The sequence below is a fragment of the Aspergillus niger genome (genome assembly GCF_000002855.4).
Source record: "Aspergillus niger supercontig An08".
Classification (NCBI taxonomy): domain Eukaryota; kingdom Fungi; phylum Ascomycota; class Eurotiomycetes; order Eurotiales; family Aspergillaceae; genus Aspergillus; species Aspergillus niger.
In genome coordinates, this window is record NT_166524.1 from 611714 (window position 1) to 638956 (window position 27243).

The 27243-nt window shown below is 51.6% G+C and overlaps 14 protein-coding genes across 14 annotated transcripts; 6 read left to right on the forward strand and 8 right to left on the reverse strand.

Annotated features, from left to right (window-relative positions):
- Nucleotides 1-166: 166 nt before the first annotated feature.
- On the forward strand, nt 167-1056 carry An08g02610 (hypothetical protein; the record flags this gene model as incomplete). Its single annotated transcript, XM_059748896.1, has 5 exons — nt 167-275; nt 366-430; nt 596-713; nt 752-907; nt 959-1056. The coding sequence occupies 5 exons, from the start codon at nt 167-169 to the stop codon at nt 1054-1056; spliced, it is 546 nt and encodes a 181-aa protein (XP_059603918.1).
- An 833-nt stretch (nt 1057-1889) lies between these two features.
- An08g02620 (hypothetical protein) lies at nt 1890-3090 on the forward strand (the record flags this gene model as incomplete). The annotated part of the gene is made up of 5 exons (XM_059748897.1): nt 1890-1901; nt 1933-2277; nt 2369-2504; nt 2637-2707; nt 2848-3090. 5 exons carry the CDS (start codon nt 1890-1892, stop codon nt 3088-3090), a joined length of 807 nt encoding a protein of 268 aa, XP_059603919.1.
- Nucleotides 3091-3364: 274 nt separating this feature from the next.
- An08g02625 (hypothetical protein) lies at nt 3365-3550 on the reverse strand (the record flags this gene model as incomplete). The annotated part of the gene is made up of 1 exon (XM_059748898.1): nt 3365-3550. One exon carries the CDS (start codon nt 3548-3550, stop codon nt 3365-3367), a length of 186 nt encoding a protein of 61 aa, XP_059603920.1.
- A 46-nt stretch (nt 3551-3596) lies between these two features.
- Nucleotides 3597-5434, forward strand: An08g02630 (hypothetical protein; the record flags this gene model as incomplete). The annotated part of the gene is made up of 8 exons (XM_059748899.1): nt 3597-3950; nt 4030-4081; nt 4206-4300; nt 4369-4565; nt 4627-4779; nt 4919-5088; nt 5138-5197; nt 5310-5434. 8 exons carry the CDS (start codon nt 3597-3599, stop codon nt 5432-5434), a joined length of 1206 nt encoding a protein of 401 aa, XP_059603921.1.
- A 1801-nt stretch (nt 5435-7235) lies between these two features.
- An08g02640 (hypothetical protein) lies at nt 7236-7484 on the reverse strand (the record flags this gene model as incomplete). Its single annotated transcript, XM_059748900.1, has 1 exon — nt 7236-7484. The coding sequence occupies one exon, from the start codon at nt 7482-7484 to the stop codon at nt 7236-7238; it is 249 nt and encodes an 82-aa protein (XP_059603922.1).
- Nucleotides 7485-8843: 1359 nt separating this feature from the next.
- An08g02650 (hypothetical protein) lies at nt 8844-10678 on the reverse strand (the record flags this gene model as incomplete). The annotated part of the gene is made up of 9 exons (XM_059748901.1): nt 8844-8939; nt 9032-9080; nt 9172-9219; nt 9302-9365; nt 9460-9670; nt 9860-9998; nt 10088-10291; nt 10390-10553; nt 10649-10678. 9 exons carry the CDS (start codon nt 10676-10678, stop codon nt 8844-8846), a joined length of 1005 nt encoding a protein of 334 aa, XP_059603923.1.
- Nucleotides 10679-11113: 435 nt separating this feature from the next.
- On the reverse strand, nt 11114-11916 carry An08g02660 (hypothetical protein; the record flags this gene model as incomplete). Its single annotated transcript, XM_059748902.1, has 2 exons — nt 11114-11781; nt 11811-11916. The coding sequence occupies 2 exons, from the start codon at nt 11914-11916 to the stop codon at nt 11114-11116; spliced, it is 774 nt and encodes a 257-aa protein (XP_059603924.1).
- A 581-nt stretch (nt 11917-12497) lies between these two features.
- Nucleotides 12498-13097, forward strand: An08g02670 (uncharacterized protein; the record flags this gene model as incomplete). Its single annotated transcript, XM_001392347.3, has 1 exon — nt 12498-13097. The coding sequence occupies one exon, from the start codon at nt 12498-12500 to the stop codon at nt 13095-13097; it is 600 nt and encodes a 199-aa protein (XP_001392384.1).
- Nucleotides 13098-14799: 1702 nt separating this feature from the next.
- Nucleotides 14800-17905, reverse strand: An08g02680 (hypothetical protein; the record flags this gene model as incomplete). Its single annotated transcript, XM_001392348.1, has 3 exons — nt 14800-16839; nt 16902-17615; nt 17681-17905. The coding sequence occupies 3 exons, from the start codon at nt 17903-17905 to the stop codon at nt 14800-14802; spliced, it is 2979 nt and encodes a 992-aa protein (XP_001392385.1).
- A 126-nt stretch (nt 17906-18031) lies between these two features.
- On the forward strand, nt 18032-18419 carry An08g02690 (uncharacterized protein; the record flags this gene model as incomplete). Its single annotated transcript, XM_059748903.1, has 2 exons — nt 18032-18163; nt 18333-18419. The coding sequence occupies 2 exons, from the start codon at nt 18032-18034 to the stop codon at nt 18417-18419; spliced, it is 219 nt and encodes a 72-aa protein (XP_059603925.1).
- A 537-nt stretch (nt 18420-18956) lies between these two features.
- Nucleotides 18957-20390, reverse strand: An08g02700 (uncharacterized protein; the record flags this gene model as incomplete). The annotated part of the gene is made up of 4 exons (XM_001392350.3): nt 18957-19957; nt 20029-20056; nt 20192-20249; nt 20314-20390. The coding sequence occupies 4 exons, from the start codon at nt 20388-20390 to the stop codon at nt 18957-18959; spliced, it is 1164 nt and encodes a 387-aa protein (XP_001392387.1).
- A 705-nt stretch (nt 20391-21095) lies between these two features.
- Nucleotides 21096-21974, forward strand: An08g02710 (uncharacterized protein; the record flags this gene model as incomplete). The annotated part of the gene is made up of 1 exon (XM_001392351.1): nt 21096-21974. The coding sequence occupies one exon, from the start codon at nt 21096-21098 to the stop codon at nt 21972-21974; it is 879 nt and encodes a 292-aa protein (XP_001392388.1).
- Nucleotides 21975-22924: 950 nt separating this feature from the next.
- An08g02720 (hypothetical protein) lies at nt 22925-23659 on the reverse strand (the record flags this gene model as incomplete). The annotated part of the gene is made up of 2 exons (XM_059748904.1): nt 22925-22952; nt 23046-23659. The coding sequence occupies 2 exons, from the start codon at nt 23657-23659 to the stop codon at nt 22925-22927; spliced, it is 642 nt and encodes a 213-aa protein (XP_059603926.1).
- Nucleotides 23660-24389: 730 nt separating this feature from the next.
- On the reverse strand, nt 24390-27221 carry An08g02730 (uncharacterized protein; the record flags this gene model as incomplete). Its single annotated transcript, XM_001392353.3, has 3 exons — nt 24390-24471; nt 24527-26067; nt 26121-27221. 3 exons carry the CDS (start codon nt 27219-27221, stop codon nt 24390-24392), a joined length of 2724 nt encoding a protein of 907 aa, XP_001392390.3.
- Between the last annotated feature and the right edge of the window lie 22 nt (nt 27222-27243).

The following is a 27243-nucleotide window of genomic DNA, read 5'->3' on the forward strand; positions in this document are numbered from 1 at the left end:
ATGTTATACATGCACGTGGACGGAAGGGTAGCAAAAAGCAAAAGCGCGACATTTAGATAGCAACAACAACAACGTGCGAGGGAACGCGAATGCCAAGAAACTCCCACGCTTCCGGAATTCCACGAAGCGAATCGTAAGAGGACTCCGACGCACACATACCGTCGTCATGGTCTCCATCCGCGCGTGCATTCCCGCGCTGGTCTGGGGTTCGACTTCGCTTCACACCACGAGGAGCTATACTCGTTGGGGTCGCAATGCCACCATATGTTGTTGGGGTAGGAAGCACTACGGCGACTAGTAGAAGGCCGTCAGTTTGGAGGCTGTCACGATGGACAAGCAAGAGAGATAGAAAGATATTTTTTGAGCCTCCATGAGCGGCGACAGACAAGGTCCACCGTTAAAAGCGCGGCGGCGAATAGGGAAAACTGATGTGGGAAAGGGAAAAAGAAAAAGAATGAAAGAAACGAAACAAGGGGGAGGGGGGATAGTGGAAAGGAACTGAACACAAAGCAAGCAAGCGGGGACACAAACAGGCGAACAGACGAAGCGACGAAGGGAAGGAGGGAAAGCAAATCAGTCACATACCATTGTTCAGGGCAGCGGGATTGATTGTCCCCGACCCATCAACGAGCTCCCCTCCGATGCCATTCATCGGAGCGGGAACAGAAGATTGAGGAGTGCTGTACATGGCGGGCCAAGGAAGGACGGGAAAGGTGGTGGTGTGGTGTGGTGGGTGGTGGTGATGGTGGAGGGCACCGTCGCAAGGTTGCGGGCGCGTTAGAGAAACGCGAAGAAGATCAGGATGCCAAAACGGGAGGGGGGAAGGAAGAAGATGGCGACCTGGTTGGCTATTGCGATGATGGAGGGCGAAACTGCGACGATGCAAGTGATCCTCGGACAGATGAAGGTGGACGGACCACGGCTCGCATGCAGTGGGAATTTGACTGGTAGGTGGCAGGAAGCGGATCAGCGGAAAGGTTTGAGCAAATCGGTGCTTTGCAGACTGGGGTGGTGATGGTTTGGGGGGAAGCGAAGTTCAGATCACGAAGGCGGTGAGAGGGGATAATGGAAATTGATGGGAGATGGATGAATGAATGACCAGCAGACAGACAGGCAGCGCACGGTCGGAAAAGAACAAATCTAGACGAATCCAGAGCAGGGAAGCGACAAAAGTGAACAAACACAGTCACCACTTTAGAACAAATCGGTGAGACCAGGCACAAAGCCGAACAAGGTACAAGCCGATAAGCTGCAGAGGAAGCACAATGTTATGGGGGAATTGTATGGATAAGAGTGAATGTGGCTGGTGAGGGAAGGCCACCGACGCCGCCACATGAGGCTGTGAACTGCTCCTCCTCCTCCTTTCTGGTCCCCTCCACAATCGATCGGGTATCCCAAGGTTCCCTGTCTGCAGAAAAGCAGCGTCACCCACTAAGGAGAACTAGCAGCGGGCGGTTACTATGCCGGAGACAGGGAGATGGGCAGTGGATGATTCACAGCGTGCCGCCGATGGAACCGATCAGTGGGGACCGTTGACGGGGGGAGTTAAGCTATGTGTGACCGGCCGCCTGTGAGTCTGTGGTGTGTGCGTGGGTAATGAGGTGTGTGTGTATGTGAGTAGTATGTGAGTGAATGTGAGAGGAGGGGAGGGGGGGGTGTGCGTGCGTGTGCCAGACCGGGTCGCAGTTGTCGATTGGGTTAGAACCACAACGGACAGGGCAGGGCAGAGCAGTGGGGTGGGGAAGAAGTTGGAGTACACGACTGGCAAGGGGAAATGGAGGGGGGGGAGGGGGAAGAGAGAGAGGCGCACCAGGAAAATTAGAAAGCAGTGACAAGAGATGGAGAGGACGGATGGGATGGGATGATGATGATTGATGATGATGATGATGATGAAAGGAAAAGTGAAAGAAGGATTTAGTTCGAGAAGGGGAGGGGGTGGAGAGAGTAGGAGTGGGTGTAGGAAAAGGAAAGGTGGGTGGAGGAGGGAAGGATTTGGTGAAGGGAACGGGAGAGTCTTCGATTGATTCGAAGAGCGAGCGAGAGAGAGAGAGGGAAACACAAGAAAGCAAAGAAAGGGAGGGGGAACAGCGCCAGGCAATAATCCCGGAGTGGAAACACCGGGCGATAGGAAATCCAAAACTGGGGAGGGGAAAGAAGGCGGGAGGCGGCGCCACGCAGCTTCTGATTGGTTGCCTCTGCTCGAGTCACGATATGTTCCCAGTCCAAATCGGGGATCGTCGCCGCAAGACCGCCGAAACACAACAGATGCAGATTCGCGTAAGATGAAAGAGACAGAAAAAAAAATAATAGATGAGATCAACGGAAAGAAACAACAATAATAGGAGATAAAGAAGCGCAAGAACCCCAGGATCCAATCACTTACAGAATTCTTCACGAATCTTCCACACAGCAGCAACGACGATCAACACCCCGTCGTCCTTTGACCGACTCACTCACAGACCGACGGACTGACTCCCAGACCTCCCGAGTCCAAGCTCGATCTCGTTAGCTGATCCCAGATACTACTACTGCTGCTGCTGCTGCTTCGCGATGCGGCCGGCATGTGGATAGTGGATGGCCGGGTAGCGCGGACGCACGTCCGGAGGACCAAGCAACTTAGTCGGAAGATAGTCCAGGCGACACTGGACTGGACCCCTGCACGTCTGGCGCCCCGATCCTCCGATTTGATGGCAGCTCGGCAGCTGCAGTGTTGCTGAAATTTAAAACTAAGTAAAAGGCAACAAAAACAAGAAAGACCAAGAAAAAGAGCCTTCAGACTCGCGGAAAATACTCGCGACGAAGACGAATCGGAGTGCACTGAGAAGCGGCCCGAGTACGCAACTGCAGCGAAAGGAAAGGCTGAGTGTTGCTGCTGCTGCTGCTACTGCTGCTGATAACGGGACTGTGTACACAGTGGAACAGATCGCGATCGATGGCGCGGTTAAGCCTAGGATGATGGAATCCCGACCGGGGAATGTCCTAGTATTAGAGCTTCAGGTAATATGTTCCTCCAATGAGCGATTTTGCCTGTGGAAACAATCACCGGCAAAACTGAAACGGCAGGGGAATGTTACGGAGCGCCCTGCGTAGAGTGAGGAATCCTGATATTAGTCCGGCTCAGGCAGCCTAGAATCCACCCGAAAAAAAGCAATATATCTCAACAACAACAATAATCTCATTCACAATAATTTGTCTCGCTGGCTGGAACTGAGAACCAGAGCGGGGCAATCCTTGGATCGAGAGCCGGAGACAGCCGCCGCTGGGGCCGAGAGCAAAAATAGGCGATAGTAAATACGGAAAGGTAGTCAGCCTCGGTGATAGAGTTCCGCAACCCGAACCTCTCTGTATGTCCGACTGATTCGATCTAAATTCTTCTGGACTGGACTGGACTGCAACGGCGTGGGCACAGCAGCAGACCACACACGAGGCGCGATAGCAAAGGCAGCGCTGAATTGAAATTAACTATCAAGCTGCTTTCCGGGGATGGCGGGAAGTTGGTTGGCCCTGGATTGATTGGCCGGACTTTAGAGTAACTGGAATAAAAGCACATGAAAATTACCCGAATAGGCTGGTTTCCTAGTGGGTGTCGGTAGTAGATGCGCTGCGGATACGCGGTGCCAAACCTGGCAGAGAGAGAGACAGAACTGAAGAAGGCTGCGCGGCGTGGACGAATAATGAAGCACACCGGGCCAACTGCTATCGTCAGGGCTGCCAATCGTCAGCGACAGCCGGAGGATGAAGGATTTCGGTTCTGCTCTTTGGTCAGTTCCAGGCAGACTAGTACCAGCCTTTCGAATGCTGCACGTTTTGTTCCGAGGTTAGACGGGAGTTCAAGCCTTTGTCTGGCTGTCTGCAAGAAGACCAACCCCGTCGACCACCACGCAACTCCTTTGGACTTACTAAAAAGGACAACTGGATCGCCCGGAAGATCCCCTCCCCGGTCGACGAAGGTAGAACCCTGCGGGGGTCACCTATCTAATCCTTGAGTGGCTTGATGGATGAGGATGATGGAGGGGCCGAAATTCGGAGGGAATGACTCGTCAGATGGAAGGGGGGGTGCAAGCGTACTTGAGCGCGCGAGGTGAAGAAAAAGGGCAGGAGAGGGGCAGAAGAAAAGAGAGGAGAGCAGCAAAAGGAATCTGTTGTGTATATGTATATACCTACTTGGGGTTGGTACCTTCTAGGCTTTCTGGATGAGGGATGAGGAAGATCCACCGGGTCAGACAGTCATTCACTCACTCAGTTCTCCCCAGACTTGAATTACATACAGACAAACGTTGAGCCGGACTGCCGATGGGGAGTATGGATTTCCTGCTGCATACACAGTAGTACTCTATCTAGTCTCTAGTGTCTAGTAGTCTTCTCCAGGCTGATGAGATCTCTTCCCAAGACTATTCCGGCAGCTCTACGATAGTGACTCGAAGGGAGAGAAACAGGCAGAGTTTCCTGATTGGGCAAGGGTCTCTGATGGCATCTGGCGCCATTCCCGTTCAGGACCAATCACCAGACAGGCGCTTCTCCTCGCTTTTGATTGCCTCGAGCCAAAGTCTGTCCGGTCCCGTCAGGTATTGTCACTGCCTGGTATCTGGCCCGGTGACGAATCATCTCATGCTCAGGGCTGTTGAGGTACCTTCGAATGACTCCCCCAGATGAATGGGGATGTGGTCATATTCCCGTGGCGATCAGGCTTGTGGAATATCTCATTCCTACAGAAAACATTGATGGTGTTTTCCCTCCCAGATACCAGAGAGTGTTGATGCATACTCCCGTCTGCACGAAGTAAGCGCAAGCCTCCCCAGATGAAACCCCCAACGAGGCAGCCATTAACCAACAGCAAAACGGAAAACAGCCTCAGAGGAAGGGAGGCCCCGGTCTGCAATTGCTGTTATATTTAGGCTTTGTGCAACCGGGGCGAAAGCTTTTTCCCTGGACAGCTCCATGTTGAGTTCGTCTATTTGGGAAACGACTGGCCGGAGAGCTCGAGCACATCCAGCGCCAGTAAGCAAGCAGTGGAGATAGTTAGGGGCCCTGTTGCTGTTGTGTCCAGGAACTCCTGCGTGATCATCAGCAGAACGAGGCAACAAACTGGTATACTTTTTGTTTATCTTTCTTGACTCATTCGGTAGGGTTACGCCAGTCATGCAGAATGCAATCGGAACAATCCCAGGCCGGAGTCAAGTCATCTCCGACCACAACGGTTACATTTGATAATGCGCATTGAACGAGGGCTTGTAGCCGACCATGGATCGACTCCAGGAATTCAGTCCTTCCCGTGCTGAGACTGCTGAGACTGAACGGTCATTGCTCAGGAACTGTCATCATTCCTGTGGCTTCCAGTGTTTGTTGGGGCCACGAGGCACGGAGAGTGGTGGAGGGGGAAAAGCAAAGGGCAGATGACCCAGTCGGACTGGAAGGTCACGAGCGCGGGCGCTAGGGTCGATCAGGGACCGTGCGTCATGCCGACCGTAACTTTACCGTTCAGTCAGTATTCAATGGATTCACTTCCTTCCTCTGCCTTCCGGGGCCAACCTTCATCCATACTGGGGCCAGATGCATCATCTTTCGTAGGATGGCAAACTTACTTACTTGCGTGCTATCAGTGGAGATGAATTGTTTTGATGCATACTACATACATATCAACAAGGTTCGAAGCTAACCAAAGCATCTCCCATGTCCATCCCCACCCCTACCGAGGCTCTCTGCCACTCGCTTACAATTCAATTCCTTCAAAGTGGCAAAAAGTACGTACTCTATACCCTGTAGAGAGCAAGTAGATAATGTAGAAAGAACACTGACTCGAACCAGAAACCCAACCATTACAAACCCCAGATCTCCTACCCATGACCATCACTTCGGGAACCATGCATAGCCGTCCAGTCCAAACCTCAATCCTCACGAACGAACATCTTCTAGTACGTAAATATGCAGCCATCATCTGTTAATATCAAGCTCCTCCTGCTATAACCCGCCCCGCTGCTGCCATAGAAATCGACCTAAACACGGGTCGGCTCAATTCAAGCTTTCCCGTTTGCATGCAGCGTCACCTTCGTCGCTTTGCACTAACAAGGACAGGAAACATGTAGGGGAATCAACGTACACTAGCAGTCGAGTAGTAACGTTCGAATCAAGAACAGGCAGACCAAGCTGCATCACGCCAAGCCCAGCCAAGTCCCTCCAGACAAGGAATGGGCCTTCTGCATGTCATCAGCAGGACACTTTGCTTTGCCATAGCTCCACCTGCAGATGCTAGTCCGAGTGAAACTACGATAGTAATATACTCCAGTGCATTATCTGCTACAGTCGATATCGATTGTCACCTCATGCCTGTAGTTGACTACCCTCGATAACCAGCTCAATAATACCAACTGAATTATTATAGTATATTTACTATACTAATTAGCAAAACCCGGTGACTCGACCGAAGGGGGGTTGACCACTACCTGACCCCGGTTACACACATACCCAACCCATCCTAACACAGATTAAACCCTCTATTTACTACTATGTACCAAACAATCCATAGCATTACACAGAGCCCTCTACAATGCAGCACAGCATAGCACAGCATAGCCCTCGTTCCTTCATATTTATGTTACCTATCCAAGACAAATAATCTAGTAGATACATACCCTACTACAAACCGAACTTCACAGTACAATACACATAGCAGAAGGAACCATGGAAAGGACAACTAGTACTTGATTCTAATGAAGAACAATAGCGATGAATGCTAATAGTAAGTACTAGATACTAGATCCAGTGACCAGGGTGTGGTATAATGATCTTCACCCTGGCTGAAACAGAAGAAGAATTCTAACAGGAGGTCCCATTCATTTCTTATAACAGAGTAATAGGTAGATCCAAATCCTGCGGCCATAATAGTCTAGACTATACCGGAGGCAGGATGACTGGACATACATCTAGTACTAGACAGGAATGAAAGAGGTCATAGAATATGATTATCATTAATAAACCCTCCCCACCACTGCCTCTACACCCAACATCTTGTAATAGAGATTGCTGCATTTCTGGGGGTTTTTCTATAAAGTCCGTTTATCAATATACACGCAGTAGCGTAACAAATACAAAGGTAGTTTTTTCTTGAAAAAGATACCACGTATATCTCGATCATGAAGAATTCCACATAGCTATTTAATAACGCCATCGGAGACTCAACTGGACTTTAGTAGAACTATCAATCAGTCGAACAACTCATCAGACATTATATCCCTTAATTAGTCATGATAAGATCTCGACCAAGTGGATTTCGAGTTCACCTCGTCGTGGGAGGAAGAGGAAGGGGATTCGACGGTGATGTTGATGGTTCCTGATAATGAGGTGGTTTTCTCGTAGCGGTCGAGATGGTTTTCGATGCTACCATGATGCTGGTTGTTCGACTCGGGAGGAGATGGAGATGGAGATGGATAGAAGTGAGTGGTGGGTTCTTGTCGGATTTGTGGTGATGGTGAATGTGACGTGGTCATCTTGTATGTGGGTTGGTTGTTACTTGGTGATCAGTACTATATAGAACTTCTGGAAGGTTTAGCTTAGATGCTGTAGGCGTAGGTGTGTATGGTAGTAGTTTTGTACTTATATATACCATATGATACTGAGTATATTAGGATGCTAGAGATATGTATCATGATAGAGGGTTATGTGGCAAGTAGTAGGCATCGTTCACTTACGTTTGATTAAGGTCAAGCTCAAGTTAAGTATATCTGGTAGAGAGAACCAAGGGTGAGAGGGGACCGTTTGCCACTTTAATGATCGTGCAAAGCAACAACCGATTACTATCTGTGCGAAATTTTCGGGGTAGTAGATCTATTTGTTGGACACTTATGATATTCGATTGGTTTGTTACTATCTCTGTAAATACTGATCTGTCTAGGTATTTTGATACTGTGCATGTGGATTCACTATGTTGAGACCAGCTGATTCACGAACCGAAGGACCCGTCCCTCAAATCGGTTAACCTTTTAGGAACTATCTAGATCGAAGGAAGTTATAAACCCGGGTACTTGATCCTTTATACCAAAGAGTGTGTAGCAGAGGTCCATTCAACAAGAAGCCTAGCAGACAATGTAGAGTTTTAATTATAGTGATGGTATTCCAGAATTCGGACGACAGTAAGTAGGATGCAGTTAGGTAGGTGTGTAGCATGTCCAACGCTAGTTGTTGGGCCTCATTGCGACTGACAGGCCCGTCAAACTCTTATCCACTAATTTATGCCTAGAGCTATATCGTGTACAACTAGTCTATGAAATGGTTGTATATCTCGAAATAGATGTTGTTCTGCTGGGACCACGGAGTAAACGGTGTTAATCATGGAAGATCTGGTCTCATATTGCTCTTTATCGAAGCAGAGCAAGCATAGCCCCACCAGTAATACCATAATGTTTGTCCTTCGACTCAGACTAGTCAAAATCGAACACTGTAGCACCGTAAGCTCCATTGTATCTCATCGGCAATACTTGCGCAGAAGTGATGATGATAGCTTGGTTAAGGTCATGTTAATGGAATCTCGAGTGACTATTATGGAGTGCAATTCAAGTGGCTAAGAGGATAGGTTCTAGAAGATCGTCTCCCTCTGGTGGCTATAATTCTCCACGCAGTGGCAGAAACTCACTATATGCATATACGCGCAGGAGGGCAGTTGCCTACCTTTTAGTCCACAATGTGCAGTTAGCTGTGCTTGCAATTATTGCTTCAGTACACCTCCATTGCACCATAAGACAAATTTTGATTTTCCTGCTCGGAAATTGTTCAAGGAGATCGGGACACAAGTTGTCACATCATAGAGAATAGGGCACGATGGAATGCAGGGATGAAATGCCACCTTTTGACTATCGGGAGTGTCCGATGACCTGAGGTATGTGCATTCTCATCCTTCTCGGCATACCAGATTCGATGAAACTGAGTGGGTTAGTGAAAGCAAGCGCCTGATGGAGTGGTAACATTCAACTGCAATCCATTGCAAGTCCTGCAGGCTCTCGGCGTGGCCGAACGAGAGAATCTGACTGATTGGCCAAACTCGTAAATCCATCATGCCATATGGCGTGATGTCAGATAGAACGACTTCACTGCACTGCAATTCTACCCGGCGCCCAATGCGAAGGTAGCTCGCATCTCCGTGCTAAACTAAGCGGTCACATACGGACAGGCCGGTCCTACCTGGACGTGAGAAGGATTTTGGCAACACAATCGATCATGTTAGCCAGGCTGTAAAGGGCGAGGACGCCACGTGGTCTTGCGGTTATTTGCAGACCGAGCACATTGACAGGGTGAATTTATCCGCGCGTACTGACAAGTCCAACTTCCAATCAAGACACGTTTACTCCTATTCTCGTGCCATTCGGAAGGATAGCCTTATCAGCGTCGGAAAAAACACCGGGTGTTAACTAAACCAAATTGCTGAGGGTACCACCCTATGATGCCTATGACGGATGACTGATATGATACATGCGCCAAGCACGGACTTTTGATGCTTGCGCTGAGAGCTATATTTTCCAGTGTTCACCAGCTCAGCTAGGCCAAGAATTATGCGCTGGATGTTGTCTGGATATCGACTAACAATATTAGCGTCTAGGAGTATGACAGCATAGGACGCGCATTGCTGACATTCAGCCACCAGCACTTCTGGTTCTGCATTGAGTGACTGATCTCGTAGCAACTGAAGTCACAAGTCAACACAGAACCACTGAACGGCTCGTCGGGTTGTCGCGTTGTAGCCACGTCAGGACATCCACATCCACAGTGTATATAACAAGTCCTTTGCGCTTTGTTAGCAGAACATGGGTAATCGACTAGCAATCTTCATTGCAAAGGACTTTTAGCCCGAGCAATCGTCAGATAAGTCCACCATGACTTCAGCAACATATCGTGGTTCGACACCAACATATCGTGGTTCGACACCAACATCATGACGAAGACCACTGGTTTCGGAGAGGCGAATCGACGACGCACCACCGATGAATGACACAATCACCTCACGATCGACGCTATTGTGATGCAGGACCAATAGAATCACCACGAAGCAGAAGCCCCGTTATCAGGAGAGCTTAAACGAACGACATCCGTCATCACCCACGAGAATTTCCCGGGGTCAAGTGGCGGAAACAAACGGGACGTAACCAGTATCCGGCCGTAACTCGATAGAATGGCATTGATGGGAAGCGCATAGGCCAACCCTCGGCTATCATGATACCCTGACTCGTCTCTTGCGAAGAGGTTTCCCCCGGTTTCGGGACTATGAGTCACTGACCTTGTGTCGTCGGGAAATTCAGTCCCGAAGCTATCTACCCCAGATGGAGAAGAGCTGGAGGATGTCCGTTGCAGTTCCGAATCTTCTCCGTAATACCGAGGTAGGCGGCGGGTAATCATATCAGAGACCCTCCTGGACACCCGACTATTGATAGATCAACTCCCACTATGGAAGGGCAGCGCGCACAGTCGCAGGCTATCACGTCCGCTAAACGACCCACGGCGGGGCAAAAGTACGAGAGCAGCGAGCGAGGCAGTGGTAGGAAGGGAAATAGAGCAGAGATAAGCTCAAGCTGTACCAGAAAGTCATTGTGTCATGTTAAGTCAATGGAGGAGACCTCCACAATGAACAATGGATGAAGTCATGAAGGGATTGTGCCAGGGAAACCAACTGGAGGCCGCAAGTCTTTGACATCATGGCCCGCCGCCGGTCTGGCAGGTTCTCGGCCTTGGAAAGGGAAACAGCTTAGTCAGGGTCGAGGTTGATAGTTCAGCCGCTACACCAGGAAGAGCCAAGTTTGATTAGTTTGCTTTTAGATAGTTTAGTTTCAAGGTGACTCTTCCTGTTTCCCCGTCTCTCGGGTGACTAACGGAAATAATTTTGCCGTCCCCTCGGTTGCTCAGGAGAAAGAAGGGGAGAACAGAAGATTCGTCGGTGAGAGACGGGGAAGGGGGGGCAGCATTAGACTAGAAGGTCGCCAGATGAATCTGAAACCAACGCGTGTCCAGCTGATCACGCCTTAATAGATTGACGGTTTATTGCTTACGAAGGAATGGATAAATTACTCCGGGCTCCAATCCCCCATACTAAAGGAGTGATCATGTGCGTTTCCGACTCCACGGTCCACAGCCCTCAAATCCACTTAATCCGGACTAGTGTTTCCCCTGCAACCCTAACTGCCCAAGCCCACGCTAAGCCCCAATGTAGTCTAGTGTTACTGTGTATAGCATGCACACTAGTCCCAGATGGTCCACGACCCCGCAACTCATGGCCAATCAGAGTAACAGGCCCTGTCCATCCCTTACCGTTCCTACTGGTAGGGTGTTCGTCTCCAGATTTCTGGAGCTGCACATGGCTTGGTCGCGTTTGCAATACCCGTATTGCATCCAACTGACAGAGAGAACCGATGAAGAGAGATCTGGGATTGGTTGGGGGTTTCATTCGGGGGGGAAAGAAAGGTGGTGGGAGAGTGAAAGGAAAGACGAGGACTGAACTCTGTTTGCGACAAAGGGAGTTGCTGGCCGCGAATGGCAAAGAAACCGGAGGGCATTTCCCAGGAATCGTGAGGGCAGCCAGACTGGGCGGACGACCCCCGGCGTCGAACATTCCACGGATTGCCGTCAGACCCGGACCCACTGGCGAGGTCAGCTGCCCGACCAGTTTTGCCAGTGGAGTCGAGTCGAGGCCCTTTTCTTTTTTAAATTTCTGTCCTGCTCTTCTCTTTTTCTCCCTGGTAACGTCCTGGGGGGGGCTTACTGTACACTCGGGCTGACTGGGACTTGGCTCCTCCCTCTCATTCCCTTTCGGTCACATACCAGAATCTTCTTACCTATCAAATGCGGTCTCCCCCCTCCCTCCCCCGGAAAGGTTAAATTATGATTGATGTAAAAGTAGAAAACAAAGTTAAGCGATACATAATTCAAAGGAAAAGTCATCCCATCATAGAATCATCACGAGATGAGGGGAGATGAAAAAAGAGAGAAAACGAGAGGGACAGCGTGGGCAGCCAAGGTGGACTGACTGAGGGACTGACCGATACAGGCAGTACGCAGTACAAGTAGTAACTAAATCGTGGTACGAGTCTAGACCCGGGGATCAACCGCTTGCAGAATCTGCCAGATCAGATGGTCACCAGGACGGATTGCTCTTTTGGGTGTTCCGTCGGTCACGATCCAGCCAAAACCCAACCTTTCCAACTCTTCACTCTCTTTCCCCCTTAAGCCTTTTTTCTCCCCTCCACTCGTTTCTTCTTAACCTTCCTCTTCTCCTCCCTCTTCCCCCTCCAGATTCTGATTTCCCCAAACCTTCACCCCCTCCTCCACTGGGCAGTCGCTCCCACTTCTTCTCCGGCTGACTGCCTATTACTATTTCTGCGCCGTATATCTATCAACCACCCACTACTCCCATCTATCCATCCATCCTATAAGCAATTGCCTCAATTGACTTGACTCATCACCAACACTTCAACCCATTCATACCATCTCAGTAGCAATTAGACTACTAGACTGTCATCACAATGGCTGTCACCGCCATCGATATCATGCCCAAAAAGCCCTCCTCGTCTCCCCTCTCCTCCAACAACCCCTCCATGAATAAGCGCTGGCCCCCTCTGGCCGACAGGTCCTCCCTCTCCTACAAACTCACCACCCTGTCCCGTCAGAAACTCGCCCGGGAGGCCACCGCTCCCGACCCGGACATTCGTCGCTGCCTTGGTCACTTCCGTCTGCACTGCATGTCCATGGAATGGGCCCAGAAGGACATGTCGACGCGCATCAACTCGTTCGACCTGGAGGACGACGAGTCCGAGAGTGAGGAGGAGGACCGTGACGATGAAGACAAGAAGGGTCCCGAGGACCGCAAGGATGAGGAGCAGGACCGCCAGTCCTCTACCAAGGACAACGAATCGGCTGAGAAGACCTCGGAGCCTGAGAAGACTACTGTTCAGGTCACCTTCCATGTGTCTGCTCCTGCATCGGCCCCTCAAACATCTACCGACAAAGAAGACAAGGAGGAGAGCCTCCTAGAGAAGGGTCGCAATTGTCTGGAGAAGACCGTCCAGAGGAAAAACTTCTGGCCTTCTCCCGGCCAGTGCCTGCCTGTGCGCATTGCCGGCTAAACGTCGCTATGATGCGACACATTTCATTCTACCTCATCGACATTCTCATCTCTTCGCCACATCCCATCTCATTTCTACAACACCTACCACCAACTTCAAACACCACACCGAACATCACATAATTCTAATAATCCTCCTTCACGATGTCAACGAAATTACGAATCTCCTACCGTTTTAATCTCATTCGCTCATACATACTTGGCGGAGTCAACAAGCGACTCACTCATTGGTTTTACTTTGCTAGCTTGGAGTTGGTGCGAAGGTTTAATCAGTATCACTATCATCATCATAACATCATCATCGGAGTTCAACCATGTTAGAAGGAATAAGGAAAGGGAAAGCAAAAAGGAAAGGAACCTTGGAACGGATTACCAACAATGTATCTAGTTAAAAGTCTAAAATCAATATTGATCAATATATCAAAACAGCCAACATCATACCATTATCTCAACATCCAGACCTACACTATAGATTCACCTACCTGACAAGTAAGGGAAAAAAATAACATAGCCACGTATAACATCCTAATTCACCCAATCAACCAAGTAATTACAATCTTCACCCTGCAGACCAAACCGATTAATCAATCCGCAGCAAACTAACCTAGCAACCAACCCAGTAAATACTCCATAGTCGTATAGTAACCCTGCAGGGGTGTATCCCTGCACCTGCATTTGCATCAGCATCAGCAGCATCAGCAGCAGCATCGATACCTTACCTTACCTCCTGTCTACCTTACCTGCCATCTTAACTAATTAATTTATCTACGACCAGTCAAAACAAGTAATCAACCACTCATAACCCCAGAAACCAACTTATCATACTGTACTAGCTCCCATGTGATACCAACTACTATCAACCATCAGGCACTCATTCACCACATACTAACTTTACAGTAATTTCTGATACCCAACCATACATACATACAAAAACCACCAGGATTATTACTATGATGAAGAAGAAAGAGAGGGAAGAGATGTGGCAACGCGTGGCGCGGCCCAGCAAACATACATACATACATACATACGTACATACCCAGCATGGCGTGATCTACTTCTTGCGCCTGCAATGCACAACCACGATATCATCACCCATCACCAAAACAGGAAGGTAAGCACCCCAGTACCAAGATAGGAAGGTAAGGCGAACAAGACATACACGACACCCCCAATTCTTGTATCTACCTCATCATGGAGGCGAAAAAGTTGCAACTTCATCATAAATCATACTACCACTGTCTTTTTTTTTTGCCATTGATGACGATTGATGAGTCATAGGTACTTTTCTAAACGAACTAATTGAGTTCTGTTGGGGTTGCCACCAACGCGAGCGGATTATGGGTCTGGTTTTTTGATTGTTAGTAATGATTAGGGTAGGGATTGGCGTGAGGCGACATCGTCATCATCATCATCACTATCATGATCATTATCACTATGTGGGAAGTACTGATTACCTGTTGGGGTAAATAGATGGGTTCGTACTTTGTTTTCTGGGGAGTGTATTGCATACTGGATGATTTAATTGCGTATTTTTCTCACTATATGTCACTATGCTTATGTTCTAACTCGATGATTGTCATAATACTAACCTAGCTAATTTGCCATCTCAGGGTATGTATGTTCTAAGTACTAATTCATATGTTCAACGCCCGCTAACCCACACTATTCAAAACGGCACAAGAAGATATAACATGTAAACGCCACTATGCTAAGTCATCATCATCATCATCCCACCCCAACTGTGCGTAGATCGATTTCTCCGGCGTCGCAGGCACAGCCGCAGCCGCAGTCGTCGGCACGGCTAGTCGCGCGGCACTTGTACCCTTCACAGGCGTAGCAAAGACATTGGCTTTAGCCGGGGTAGTAGTAATCGTGGTTGTGGTCGCAGTAGTAGCACCCTTCACAGGTGTCCCTGCCACTGCTGCCGGCTCCGCGGCTGCAGTTTCCGCAATCACAGGAGCAGAAGGAATCGAAAAAATAGGGGCCATGGCCGGTTTCGGAGGCGTTTCCATGATCATGGACGGCTTGCTGGAGCCGATGGACTTGACTCGGGGCATATAGGCGTCCACGTGTCGGGCTGCGATCGGCGTGGTTGGACCCTTTTCAGTGGTCCGAAAGACAGGAGGAACGGGGGCAGGGACTGAAGTTGGGGCCGGGGCCGGCTTGCTGGGGACGCGGAAAAGGGGTCCTGATATTTTTCTCTTTGGCGACGCGCCGATATCAGCTGATGATAGAGGCTGCGTTGGTCGCCGCGTGGGCGTTTCCTGGATCGCCCCGTCGTCGGCAGATCGGAAGAGCCCTGAATTTGAGCTGGGTCGGATATTAGAGCCGGGGACAATTTGCGGCTCGCTTGTGAACGGGGAAGAGGATGAAGACCCCTGGGGTATGAGGGCTGGTTGGGAGAGACTCTTGGGAAGAGGAGGCATGTCTGCCATGGCGTCTTTCTTACGACTGCCTTTGGGCGTCGCGGCCACCTGCACGCCTTGGCCGTGAGGGTTGCGCACTGGGTTCTTCGGCTTTCGTGAACTGCCGCCGCCGGTGGACAGTCGTTTGCTGGCGTCTTCGGCGATATCCTTGGCCACGAGCTCGCGGTTCGGTTTGCGCAGAGCGTGAATGGCTGCGTCGAGCTCTTTCTTCTGGTCCACGAGCATCTGCATCTTCTTGAGTTTTGTCTCATGCTGGCGCGCAACGGCGTTGAGATCCACTTCGCGATTCTCCACGCGCTTGGCTTTCTGGATGCCGCCGCGCACGTTGGCACTGACAGTAGGGAGCAAAGGGTCCAGAGACTCTCTTCGGCTTTCAGTCGGTGCCGGGGTTGTGTTGGACCGACTGAGTGATGGCGGTTGTCGGGTCTGAGACGGTGCCTGGTCTGTCAACACGCGCTGGAATGCACGACGACGGGACTTCTGAGCATGCTGTCGCTCAACAGGCGTTCCTGGTTCTCGTGGCGTCTTCTTCGTTTGAGACTGCTTCGTGAAAGGCGAAATCGCAGTTGAGACGCCAAGTTTCCGAGTAATCAGCTTGCACTTGTCCGGCAGGCGAGACGCGTAGAACGGGACGATGACCTCCGTGCAGAAGTCGCGAACAGCATCACTCTCAACCTTCTTCCCAGATAGATGGTTGGTCTTGGCTGAGTCCGCGACCACGGTCTCCTCGAAGCTCACGGCATGCCAGATGCACAGTCGGTCGAGGTGAAGCTCAAGCATGACATTCATATCCTGGGGTTTCTTGCCTTTGGCGGTTTTTGTAGGCTTGTCGGCGCCCTCCCCATTACCCTCACGCTTCTTCTCATCCGCAATAATCGTCTCCAAAGCCATAGTCTCGAGGATCAAGAGAATCTGCAGCTGCGTTTCGCGCAACCGCAGGTCCGCAATATGCTTCTTGGATTCCGCATCCCTAGACATCTCAGACGGAAGCCCCTGATCATTGAGCGCACGATCGCGCCACCACTTGCGAATCAAGTCCCCTTCCTCCGGATACAGCCCATTCTTGCCGAGTTTCTTCTTTGTACTCCTACGCTTCCGCTTCGGCGGCGCAGCCTCATCATCCGAAACACTCAACAGCAGGTCCTGAATCGTAGTCGGCAGAGTCTCACGATACTTGTGATCCATTCTCTTCGCCGTAAGAATAGCCTCTCTGTAGAACTCGACCAACTGGGCCGGTTTGCTGGACTCATTGTCCGAGGACTGGAATGCCGCGCGACAACGCGCCAGGGGGCCTTTGGCGAAATAAGCCACGGAAGTCTGTCCCCAGCCATTAGCACCGCTCTGCCAATCTTATAAAACAACGGCGCATGCGCACTCACCTTCGACACATACAACGCCTGCAGATACTGCTCCCGCAGCCCATCCAGCAGCTCCTGCGGCGACTGCGTCACCTCCACATCCTGCTCTCCAGCAGCAGCAGTAGCAGTAACATCACCACTCTGCTCCCCAACACCCAGCAACACCGGCCCTTCCGAGCCCTCATCACTGCGCAGCATCTCATCCTGTGTCTCTCTGGCATGAGTTTCCTCGAACACATGTCCAAAAACAACCTCCACATCCGCAACACTCCGTCCCCTCTTGCCCAGGACAACCGGTTCCGGATCCTCAATCTTCGCGACCTCCCACCACTCTCCGACATCTTTCCTCCCTCTTCGCTGTTCCATCCCAGACGAAAACGAGAACGGAAAGGCCGAACCAGCACTCGCCTTCGCCGCAACAACCACCTCCCCCTCACCTACACCCCGCAACCTCATCAACGCATAAACGCCCCTCTTTACGCGCTCAACCATCCACACCCCAGCCTCCCCGACAACCCGCACCGCTAGGACAGTATCCCCCGCATGTTCGTTCTCAAGGACAGGTATATCCCCGACGAATATATTGCACCATCCCTGGAGGCCTGCATTCTGAACCTTATGCTCGCGCGGTTCGAAGTCTATCCATGAGAAGGGAATAGCATTGCGGGAGAGGGTAGTGATGGGCGTGAGGTGGTGGTAGGGGTCTTGGTCTTCGGAGAGGGATGCGGATTGGGACTGGTTATTGTGGTGAATTAGCAACTTTATCTACATGTATAATATGACGAAAAGGATATACATACACGAATACTTATCGTCTGCGGCTCCTCAGAAACAGCAGAGACGTCATTATGGACATTGAGATTCTCGGAATGCGAGACCTTGCGCTTCTTGTATGGATGGTTGTGAAGGGGGGCAGCTGATAACGAGGTACTTGTGGGATGGTTCGGGACGAGATTGAGAGGGATTGGAGCGAGGATGTTGCTGCTGGGAGGAGATGTTGCTGCGGTGGTGGTGGTAGTTGCCATGGATGGTGAATGTGTGTGTATGTGGACGTGTAGATTGGCTTGTCTGGGTATGTATTATGAGTGCTGCATTTCGTGAATCGTCCAGTCGGTATGGAGAATATGCTGCGTGATTATCTTGTATGTGCAATGGGTCTTTTTAATGGAGTATCCTCGATCAGTAGTGGTGGTTGCGGTAAGTCGAGGCCTTCACTCCCTGGGGCGGTGGGTGACGCGAGTCACGTCGGCGGAGAACTAGGCGGCACGCGTCGCGGCGGAGGGGTTGCCGAGTATAGCAGATTTTGTTAAGGGCGGCATCACCCAGGGGGATTCGCGGACCACTGAATCTGTGAGAATTGAAGATTCAGATGGTGAAAATTGAAGATTCAGATGATTTGCATAGTATAGACAAGCCCAACGGGAAATTGTCTATTGGTCAGGGTGTATGGAGCATTTCCGATCTTGCGACCGCGATAAGACTCGTATGCTCTTAACCCTAAGTCGGACAGAGACCGCGGAACAGCCATGGCTAGATTGACTACAGATCGCTCCACTTGTCCAACTCCATTTTCTACGATCTAGTTACACGGCACAAGGCTACTCCATGCATATGCATTCATTAATCTATGTGCTAATGTTTAGATTAGCAGTATGGCGAGATGTCACTCTCAAGCCATCTATATCACTCCTATCGGAGCCATCATTCGAACCCCAGTGCGTCAGGGACACGCACCACCACGCCGGATGGCACGCATCCCCCGCAGATAAGACTCGAAGTTCCTATCGGTCCTAAGCCCGGAGGAGGTAGTGTTGAAGACTTTCGCTCCCGAAAACGCCGAAACAACCCTCCCAAGGTATATGAAAAAGTGGTATCATGTTGAATTTATCCTCGCCGAACCCGTCTCTTGCCGAGAGACCATGCAAAAAGTTGAACAAACATCCAAACATAAAAGTTGCTTTTTTGACATGTCTATGCTCGTGCTTTGAGTTGTTGAAAACAAAGCAAAATCATCACATTCGTAAAGGTAACAGACTCAGAAGAGAAGCAGGTCCACAGTCATTGCGAACGACTCGCTTAGAACTTGAGGGCCTTGGGCTTCTCCCAGGAGAATTCCTGGTTGGTGAAGTGACCGTTCTTGGCGGTCTTGAAGTAGATGGGCTTGGCCAGATCCAGCTCCTTGACAATGACACCGGGACGGAGGTCGAAGTTGTTGCGGATGATCTGGACGAGCTCATCGGAGGTCTTGGAGGAGGTGCCGTAGGTCTCAACGAAGATGGACAGGGGCTCAGCAACACCAATGGCGTAGGAGAGCTGGACCAGGGCACGGCGGGCAAGGCCAGCGTTGATGAGGGACTTGGCGATCCAACGAGCAACGTAGGCAGCCGAGCGGTCGACCTTGGAGTAGTCCTTACCGGAGAAAGCACCACCACCGTGAGCACCCCAACCACCGTAGGTGTCGACGATGATCTTACGGCCGGTGAGACCGGCGTCACCCTGGGGACCGCCGATGACGAAGCGGCCGGAGGGCTGGAGGTGGTAGACGGTGCGGTCGTCCAGGAGGTTGGCAGGGATGACCGACTTGATGATCTGCTCCTTCAGGACCTTGCGGAGCTCCTCAGTGGTGACATCGTCACTGTGCTGGGCGGAGATGACAATGGTGTCCACGCGGAGGGGCTTGACAGCACCGTTGTCGTGGGCGTACTCGATGGTGACCTGGGTCTTGGTGTCGGGGCGGAGCCAAGGGATGGTGCCGTTCTTGCGGGCATCAGTCATGGCCTTGTTGAGCTTGTGAGAGAGGACGACGGTGAGGGGGAGGAGCTCAGGGGTCTCATCGGTGGCATAACCGAACATGATACCCTGGTCACCAGCACCGAGCTTCTCAAGGGCCTCCTCGTAGTGCAGACCCTGGGCGATATCGGGCGACTGCTGCTCAATGGCAACCAAGACGTTGCAGGTCTTGTAGTCGAAACCCTTCTCGGAGGCATCGTAGCCGATGTCCTGGATGGCACCACGGATGACCTTCTGGTAGTCAAGCTTGGCTTGGGTGGTGATTTCACCGAAGACCATCACCATACCTGGAACGTGGGTCAGCGCACTGTCCTGATAAGATTAGATGAGTGGGGCGGGGAAGAAAAAAAAAACTTACCAGTCTTGGTAGCGGTCTCACAAGCGACCTAACGGTAACATGTTAACTCAAGACATTCACATGCAAGGTGGACAGGCCGAATCGGAAAAGCGCCGGCCAATCAAGGGGCCAAGGGGTGCGCAAGAAAAAATCCGGTTCATATAGAACCGATGAGGGTCCGTACCTTAGAGAGAGGGTCCTCAGCAAGGCAGGCATCGAGGATGGCATCGGAGACCTGGTCACTGTGGAAATATTGTCAGTAAGACATGAAACGTGTGCGCCAGCTGGAATTGAGGCTCGACATACGCAATCTTATCGGGGTGACCCTCTCCGACGGACTCGGAGGTGAAGAGGAAAGTAGAACCGTTGGCGACGCTACCCATTGTGAAGAGTGGAGGGGGGGAATGTGTATAGATATGGAGGAATGAAGAAAGGAGAGAGGTGAAGGGGAGAGAAGAAGAGGAAGATTAGGGAGGGGAAGAATAGAGTAGATATTAAAGAAGCGAGAAATGTAAGAAAATGGGAGGGAGAGGGAAAAGGGAGGAGGGGAAAGAAGAGAAAAGAAGGAGGCAGAGAGGGGAATCTCGTATTAATGTGTCTCCGATGGCGCCATCTCTTCCGGCGGTCGGACTAGGCAGAAAAAAGTAAGAAAAGAATTGAGGGAAAGAAAAAAAAAAGACCCAAAGGAAAAACATGCATCGGCGGCGGATTTTGATTTGCCAACCGAAAGATCACCCCTCTATTGTGCTGTCAGCCAATCGGCGTCTCTTTCATTAGACGACGGGCCTTCGGACTTTCTTCAATTTCAATCTGCCTGCAAATTCGGGGTTGAATTACTCTGCGAACTACCGAAAGCTCTTCCCTCTTCCCACCTTTACTCCATNCCCATCTGATTCAGTTCACCCTTCGGATTCCGGCTCGCTTACGGGAGAATTGCGTGAATTTCCTTGGGTTTTCTGCAACTCCGAACCTAGTAGCAACTAGCCCCTCCCCTCCTTGTCAGCAATCGACCCCGCGCCGTACCTACTCTACCTTTCCTCCACCACCACCAGCGTTAGCACCCACCAACCCAAAGTGACGCCGTCAGCATGTCCAAATACGGCGTCCTAGTAATGGGCCCCGCCGGTGCGGGCAAAACCACCTTCTGCAGCTCCATCATCCAACATCTTCAAAACACGCGCCGCAGTTGTTTCTACGTGAACCTAGACCCCGCGGCCGAAACCTTCAACTACGAGCCGGACCTCGACATCCGCGAGCTCATCACCCTCGAAGATGTGATGGAAGAGCTGGGGCTAGGTCCCAACGGCGGGCTCATCTACTGCTTCGAGTTCCTCCTTCAGAACCTCGAATTCCTCTCTGAAGCCCTCGATCCCCTCAGCGAAGAATACCTCATCATCTTCGACATGCCAGGCCAGATCGAGCTCTACACACACATCCCGCTGCTCCCTTCCCTGGTGCAGTTCCTATCCCGGCAGGGCCCGCTAAACATCAGTCTCTGCGCGGCGTATCTGCTCGAGAGCACGTTCGTCGTGGACAAGGCCAAGTTCTTTGCCGGCACACTGAGTGCCATGTCGGCCATGTTGATGCTGGAGATGCCGCACGTCAATATCCTGAGCAAGATGGACCAGGTCAAGGATATGGTCTCGCGCAAGGAACTGAAGCAGTTTACTAACGTGGATGTGAATAATCTGCTGGGCACGGCGGGTGACGAGGAAACATCCTCAGTGGCCACTGGAGACCCATCGTCCAAGGACACAATGCTGAGCGGAGGATCTTTCCAGCAATTAAACCGCGCGGTCGGCCAACTCATCGATGATTTCAGCATGGTCTCGTTCCTCAAGCTGGACGTGCAGGATGAGGATAGTGTTGCCGCGGTGCTGAGCCATATTGACGATGCTATTCAGTACCATGAGGCTCAGGAACCCCGCGAGCCTTCCGATGCCCAGGAGGTCGATTACGAAGACTGAGCTGAGTGAGATGCTGTAAGCCGTTGTTGGCGCTGCCGCTGCCGCCGGCGCGCGCCGTGATTACGCCATCGCATCAGGATTCTGGGGGCGCATGCGCTAGCGCATCCTACTTTACTACCCCATCGAGTTATATAGAGCTGTTGCTGTTGTTACTTACTAGGTAACTTGTGCGTACCTGGCTGCTGTTACACCCGCTGCCTTGCTGAGTCACCAGCAACAACAACAACAACAACAATACCGACCAACCCGCCCGTCGCTGTTCTGCCATAAGCATCTACCCACCTGGTATGGGGGCCAAAATAATGGCGGCTAGATGCAGTGCTCGTATCCGGATACGGTTTAAAAACCGACGGGAATTACTTAATTGTCCGACCGACCGACCGACCGACCTGAAACAGGAATGTGAGCTGAAGGAAGGAAAAGCCAAGTACTTACTCAGTATCTACTTGACTCCTTACTACATAGTATCTATAATTAAGATGTCTCTAAAGCCGAACCAATGATAATGTCATATCATAATAGCCAAGTATGCATCTGCACCTGCGCCCTTTCTGCTCTTGTGACACTCGGTAGCTCCGTAAACAGCTTCTCAACTGCAGAAGTAGTAATGATAATAAAGATAGATAGTGACCAAGTGAGTTGTTTCTTCTGTCTTATCTTATCATCAGCAATTGAAATGATATCCCTTCCAATCCTTGCAGTGTACATGGCTTAGCATACCATAGCACACATATCTATACCTCACCGCTCAATTCAAGGCAACTAAAACTCAATTCATGTCACATTCAATTCAATCGAACCAAAACCAGCCATGTATCCATGCAGCATGCACTTCGTTTAATCGTAGCTCAGTCCAGGCCGGTCTCGGACCGGGCTCGACCTCGGTGTCATTCCTTCCCATCTCCCAATGGCAATCCCATCCTACCATCACCATAAAACCCCATTAATTATTACCAGTTTCCCAACTCAACCAAGTATCTATATCCCCAATGACTTCCCCTCTCAACCCCAATACTATATCATATTCAAACTTCCTAATACCTCCCCGCCCCTCCCAACCCCGTAACATACCCCCCGGACCCCATCCCAGAGCCAGACCCCGTAACAGCCCTCCCGCCCTCAACACCATCCCTGAACCCATCGACAAACCCACCGACAAGCCCAACCATCCACCCCAAGTCCCTGCCCGTTTTCTCAATCCCCACCGAGTACACATACCACAAGGCAGCCAGCACAAGCGCCCACCACAACAACCTCAGGGCCAGATTGACCCAGAACATGACGAGACGGCGAGCATAGTCGAGGATCTTGAGGGAGATGATGAGGACGAGGGCGAGGATGAAGATGGAGACGAGGTCGGGCATGGGCATGGAGGAGGTGAGGAGCGAGGCGAGCGGGTGGATGAGGTAGGGGTCGAGGTAGGCGGTGCGGCAGTGGGAGATGTAGGGGGTCAGGTAGGTTGTGTGGAGGGAGGCGAGGTGGGAGGCGATGGGAGTGGAGGTGAGGGTTTGAAAAGTTGGATGTTGTTGGATTAGAGAGAGGAGGGAGTCTGTGGGTGGGAGGTTAGTATTATTGATATTTGGAGAGATTGGTGTGGTGATGTTGGTGGTGTTGATGGGGATGTTCATGGGGTAGTTGTAGGAGATGTTGGTTGCGTTTGCGGTGTTACCTGGGAGAAAGTCCATTGTGATTGATGGAGCTCAGTCAACCAGATCTCTAGACTGGTAGGAAGAAGAGAGAGTATGGAGGCAGGCGAGGTGGCCACTCTCTTTTTATGCCTTGGAAGATTGGACACTGAAGGTTTGTGGCCGGGTAATCTGAGGTGGGTAAGGTTGCAGGAAAGAACCTTGTGCTATATACAGAGGTGACTATAAGGTGGAAAGTATCATGGTCGATCGGAGGAAGCCAAAACAAAGGAGTTTGGAAGAGTAGATGATGGATGAAGGAGAGACCGGGACTTTCCCTCGGCCAGATGCGCCAAAGACAATGCGGCGATGCGCGGACCAATGAGCGGCTGAGCGCAAAGCCAAACCAGGCAAACACCGCAGCCAGTCCGGGGGTGGATCCCGTGATATCAACGGAACTCGCAGGCATGCGACAAGTCAACTTTCTCTTCCTTCCTGCACATTCTTATTTTACTCTGCTAGAATTTTTCTCATCTCAGTATACTCAGCTGACAACTGTACATCTATGCAATTATACATGATCACGTCGTGATCGTGAGATATATACATGCCCATCTGGCCATGGACTCCAAGTTGACCATATACAAGCATTGGAGTATGCGCTGCACCTCGACCAAAACAAAGAGGTGCTTCCAAAACATGTCACACGCTAGAGTGTCGACGCCAAAACACCTCCCATGGGATTATTTTATACAACGAAGAAACAAGAAAAAGTCTAATATGCTGTCGTTCAAGCCATCAGAGTCCTGAACGTCTCACGTTGGGCCATGATTTCGGCCTGGAGTTTGCGGGTCTGGCGGAGTGCATCGTCGCTGTTGCAGTTTGTTAGCCATTATCTTGACATAAAACACGTTTCTCATTACATACCGATCAGACTGGAGCTCCGCAACTTCGATTTGCGCCCGGTTCATCCGGCTCACAACTTCCTCCATCTCCGAATCAGCGTCGCGAAGGAGCTTCTCCAGCTCCTTCACCCGCCGTTCCAGCGTTTCAGATTGGATAGCCTGATCCAAAGCAATGCCCCTACCACTGGTCGTCAAGTCCAGACGTGGCGACCGCGCGCCAAACGGCGTGGTCGGAGGCATGGGCGACAGGGCCGCAGGGCTGCGAGCGCCATTCTTCATGCGCTTCAGCTGCGCGTTGTGGTTCTCCTCAAGAGCGCGCACTTCTTCTTCGTGGCGCGCCATTTCGTCCTCGGAGTACTGCTGCGCCATCAGCAAGATGTCCTCCATCTCCTTGAGACGGGCCTGCATCTCATTGATACGAGCGGCTGACAGCTGTTGCTCCTTTTCACCCTTGCCAATGGCCTCCGCCAAACGGCTCCGCAGGGCATTGTTGCTGGCCAGCTGCTGTTGCACATGCTGCGCGAGCACCTCTGTGCGGTTGACTGACTCCACGAGTGAGTTTTGCTCGGCAAGGGGCGACTGAGCCGCGCTGGCTTCGGCGATTTCCCGATCCGCCTGAAGTTGTCTGTAAGCGGACTCCAGGGAGGAAGAGGTTGCGAGGACCTCGGCAAATCCATCCCGATCACATTCGAGGTCTTCGGGAACGGTGATGTCGTGCTCCTGGAGTATTACACGCAAGGAGGTGGTTTCCTGTTCAGCCCGGTCCAGGTCCATCTTCAGACCTGCCAATCCTTTTTCGCACTGCCACTTTTGTTCCAGAGCTTCCTCGGCACGCTGCCGAAGGTCATTCACTTCTTCGCGCAAGTTGCGCACTTCGCGCTCATAGCCCAGCTTGCGCGGAGAGCCTACTTGCTGTGCGCGCGCAATCTCCATCTCCATGAGCCGAAGCCGTTTCTCGTATTCACGGGCATCGTGGGCCTGACGATCGAGCAGACGCCGAAGAGATTGGTGAAGAGCATCGCGTTGCGCTTCGACATCCTCAATCCTATCCGCCAGATTCTCGCGGGGAGACTCATTGCGCTCCTTGGCAGAAACCGAGTTCGACCGCGACAGGGAACTGGAGCGGGATAGACCGGGCGACGGCTTGGTACGCACGCGCGCCAGCGAATTCGACCGCGACAGTCCCAATCCGACATTTCGGGCAGTGGGCATGCCATCTTCTTCGGCAATTGAAGCGAATCGACTGCCCTGCAGCTGGGCGAGAGAGGCATTTTCAATCTTCAACGCTTCGATTTCCTCCAGCAACCGCTGGACTTCCGAGGGATCAGATGAAGGCGCGGCAGGTTGACCACCTTGTTGCAGTTGAGGGATCACAGTGTCACGCATATGATCCCGTTCGTTTCGCAACTGTTCGAGTTCTACTCGCATGGCGGTCAACAGGTCTTCGAAATTGTCCTTGATCTGGCGCTCCTCGGCCAGCTTCCTACGGGTATCATCTAATGCGGCTTCGAGCTCCCTTGTCCGGGAGGACAGGTCCGAGAGATCTACTCTCTCCCGTCGCAGCTAAAATATGTTAGTCTGGGACTATCGTTCTCTCAGCTGATGGAAAGTCGTACCTGCTGGACCTGGGACTCTAGAATCTGGACGTGTGCTTCCGAGGCTGCCCGGCGACTACGCTCTTCTTGCAACTTTTGGCCCAGATCCACCTTGATCTGAGCCCGCTCCTGCTCTGCAGTGCGCTTGTACTTCTCAATGTCTTCGACCCGACCACCCGACTCAAAGGCGTAGCGGATGGAGCTGCTGCCCGAATCGGAGAAGTAATCGCTAGTCCGGCGATTGGGGGTATCTAAGGGCATATCTGACTGCAATCTCTCCACCAAATCCTCCAACTCCATCTCCCGCCGGATGGACCCGGCCAGCTCGGAACTGATCTCCCGCAGCTCATTCTCAAGCTCGGTCACCAGAGTCGTCGCCCTGGAGTCCAGGATACTGCCACTGCTCAGAGATGGGTTCCGCTGCGGGAGAGGCACTTGCGGCTTGGAGGGGTCGAAGGGCACCGTGGTGGAGGGTGTTATGGAGAAGGATGCGCTGTGGAGGGAAGCAGGCATCGGGGAAGGCACCGGAGAACGACCGGACTCGGAGATCTCGGTACTAGAGGATTCCGCGCCGGGAGAAGAGGTTGTAGCGCGCCACCCAAAAAAGGAACTGATCTTGTTCGCCGGCGTTTTCGGCTGTTTGGAGTCACCGGATGAGGACCGGCTGGGGGAATCTATATGTAGAGGTGGAGGACGGCGTGAGGGTAAATTCAAGGCCATGGTCGTGGGGCGCTTGGGGAGGAAAGCCGGTGATTTCAGGATGGGCACGAAGGGCTCGCTCACAAGACGGCTGTGTAAGGACGTCCCATTCGAGAATTGAGAGGAGTATCTGGGATTGTGGGTATGATTGTTGCTGCTCTCGTCGTCGTCGTCAACGTAGGCTGCGGAGGTATCTATACGTAGATTGGACGCGGACGGACCACCACGAGGAGATACTGGAGAAGAGTAGAAAAGGTCCGAGATTAGTCTTGCCACGTCTGAAGGGAAGAGTGGACATGGAAAGGCCTTCTCCAGGCTGCAGAAGTAGCGTGAGATTGCAAGGACCGCAAGCACAAGAGTGAGGGGGAGCAGGGGGAGAAGGTGAGGGGAAGAGAGCACGGGCAGGGGGGCAACGGCTGTCATACCTGTCCAGGTTCCTTGGAAC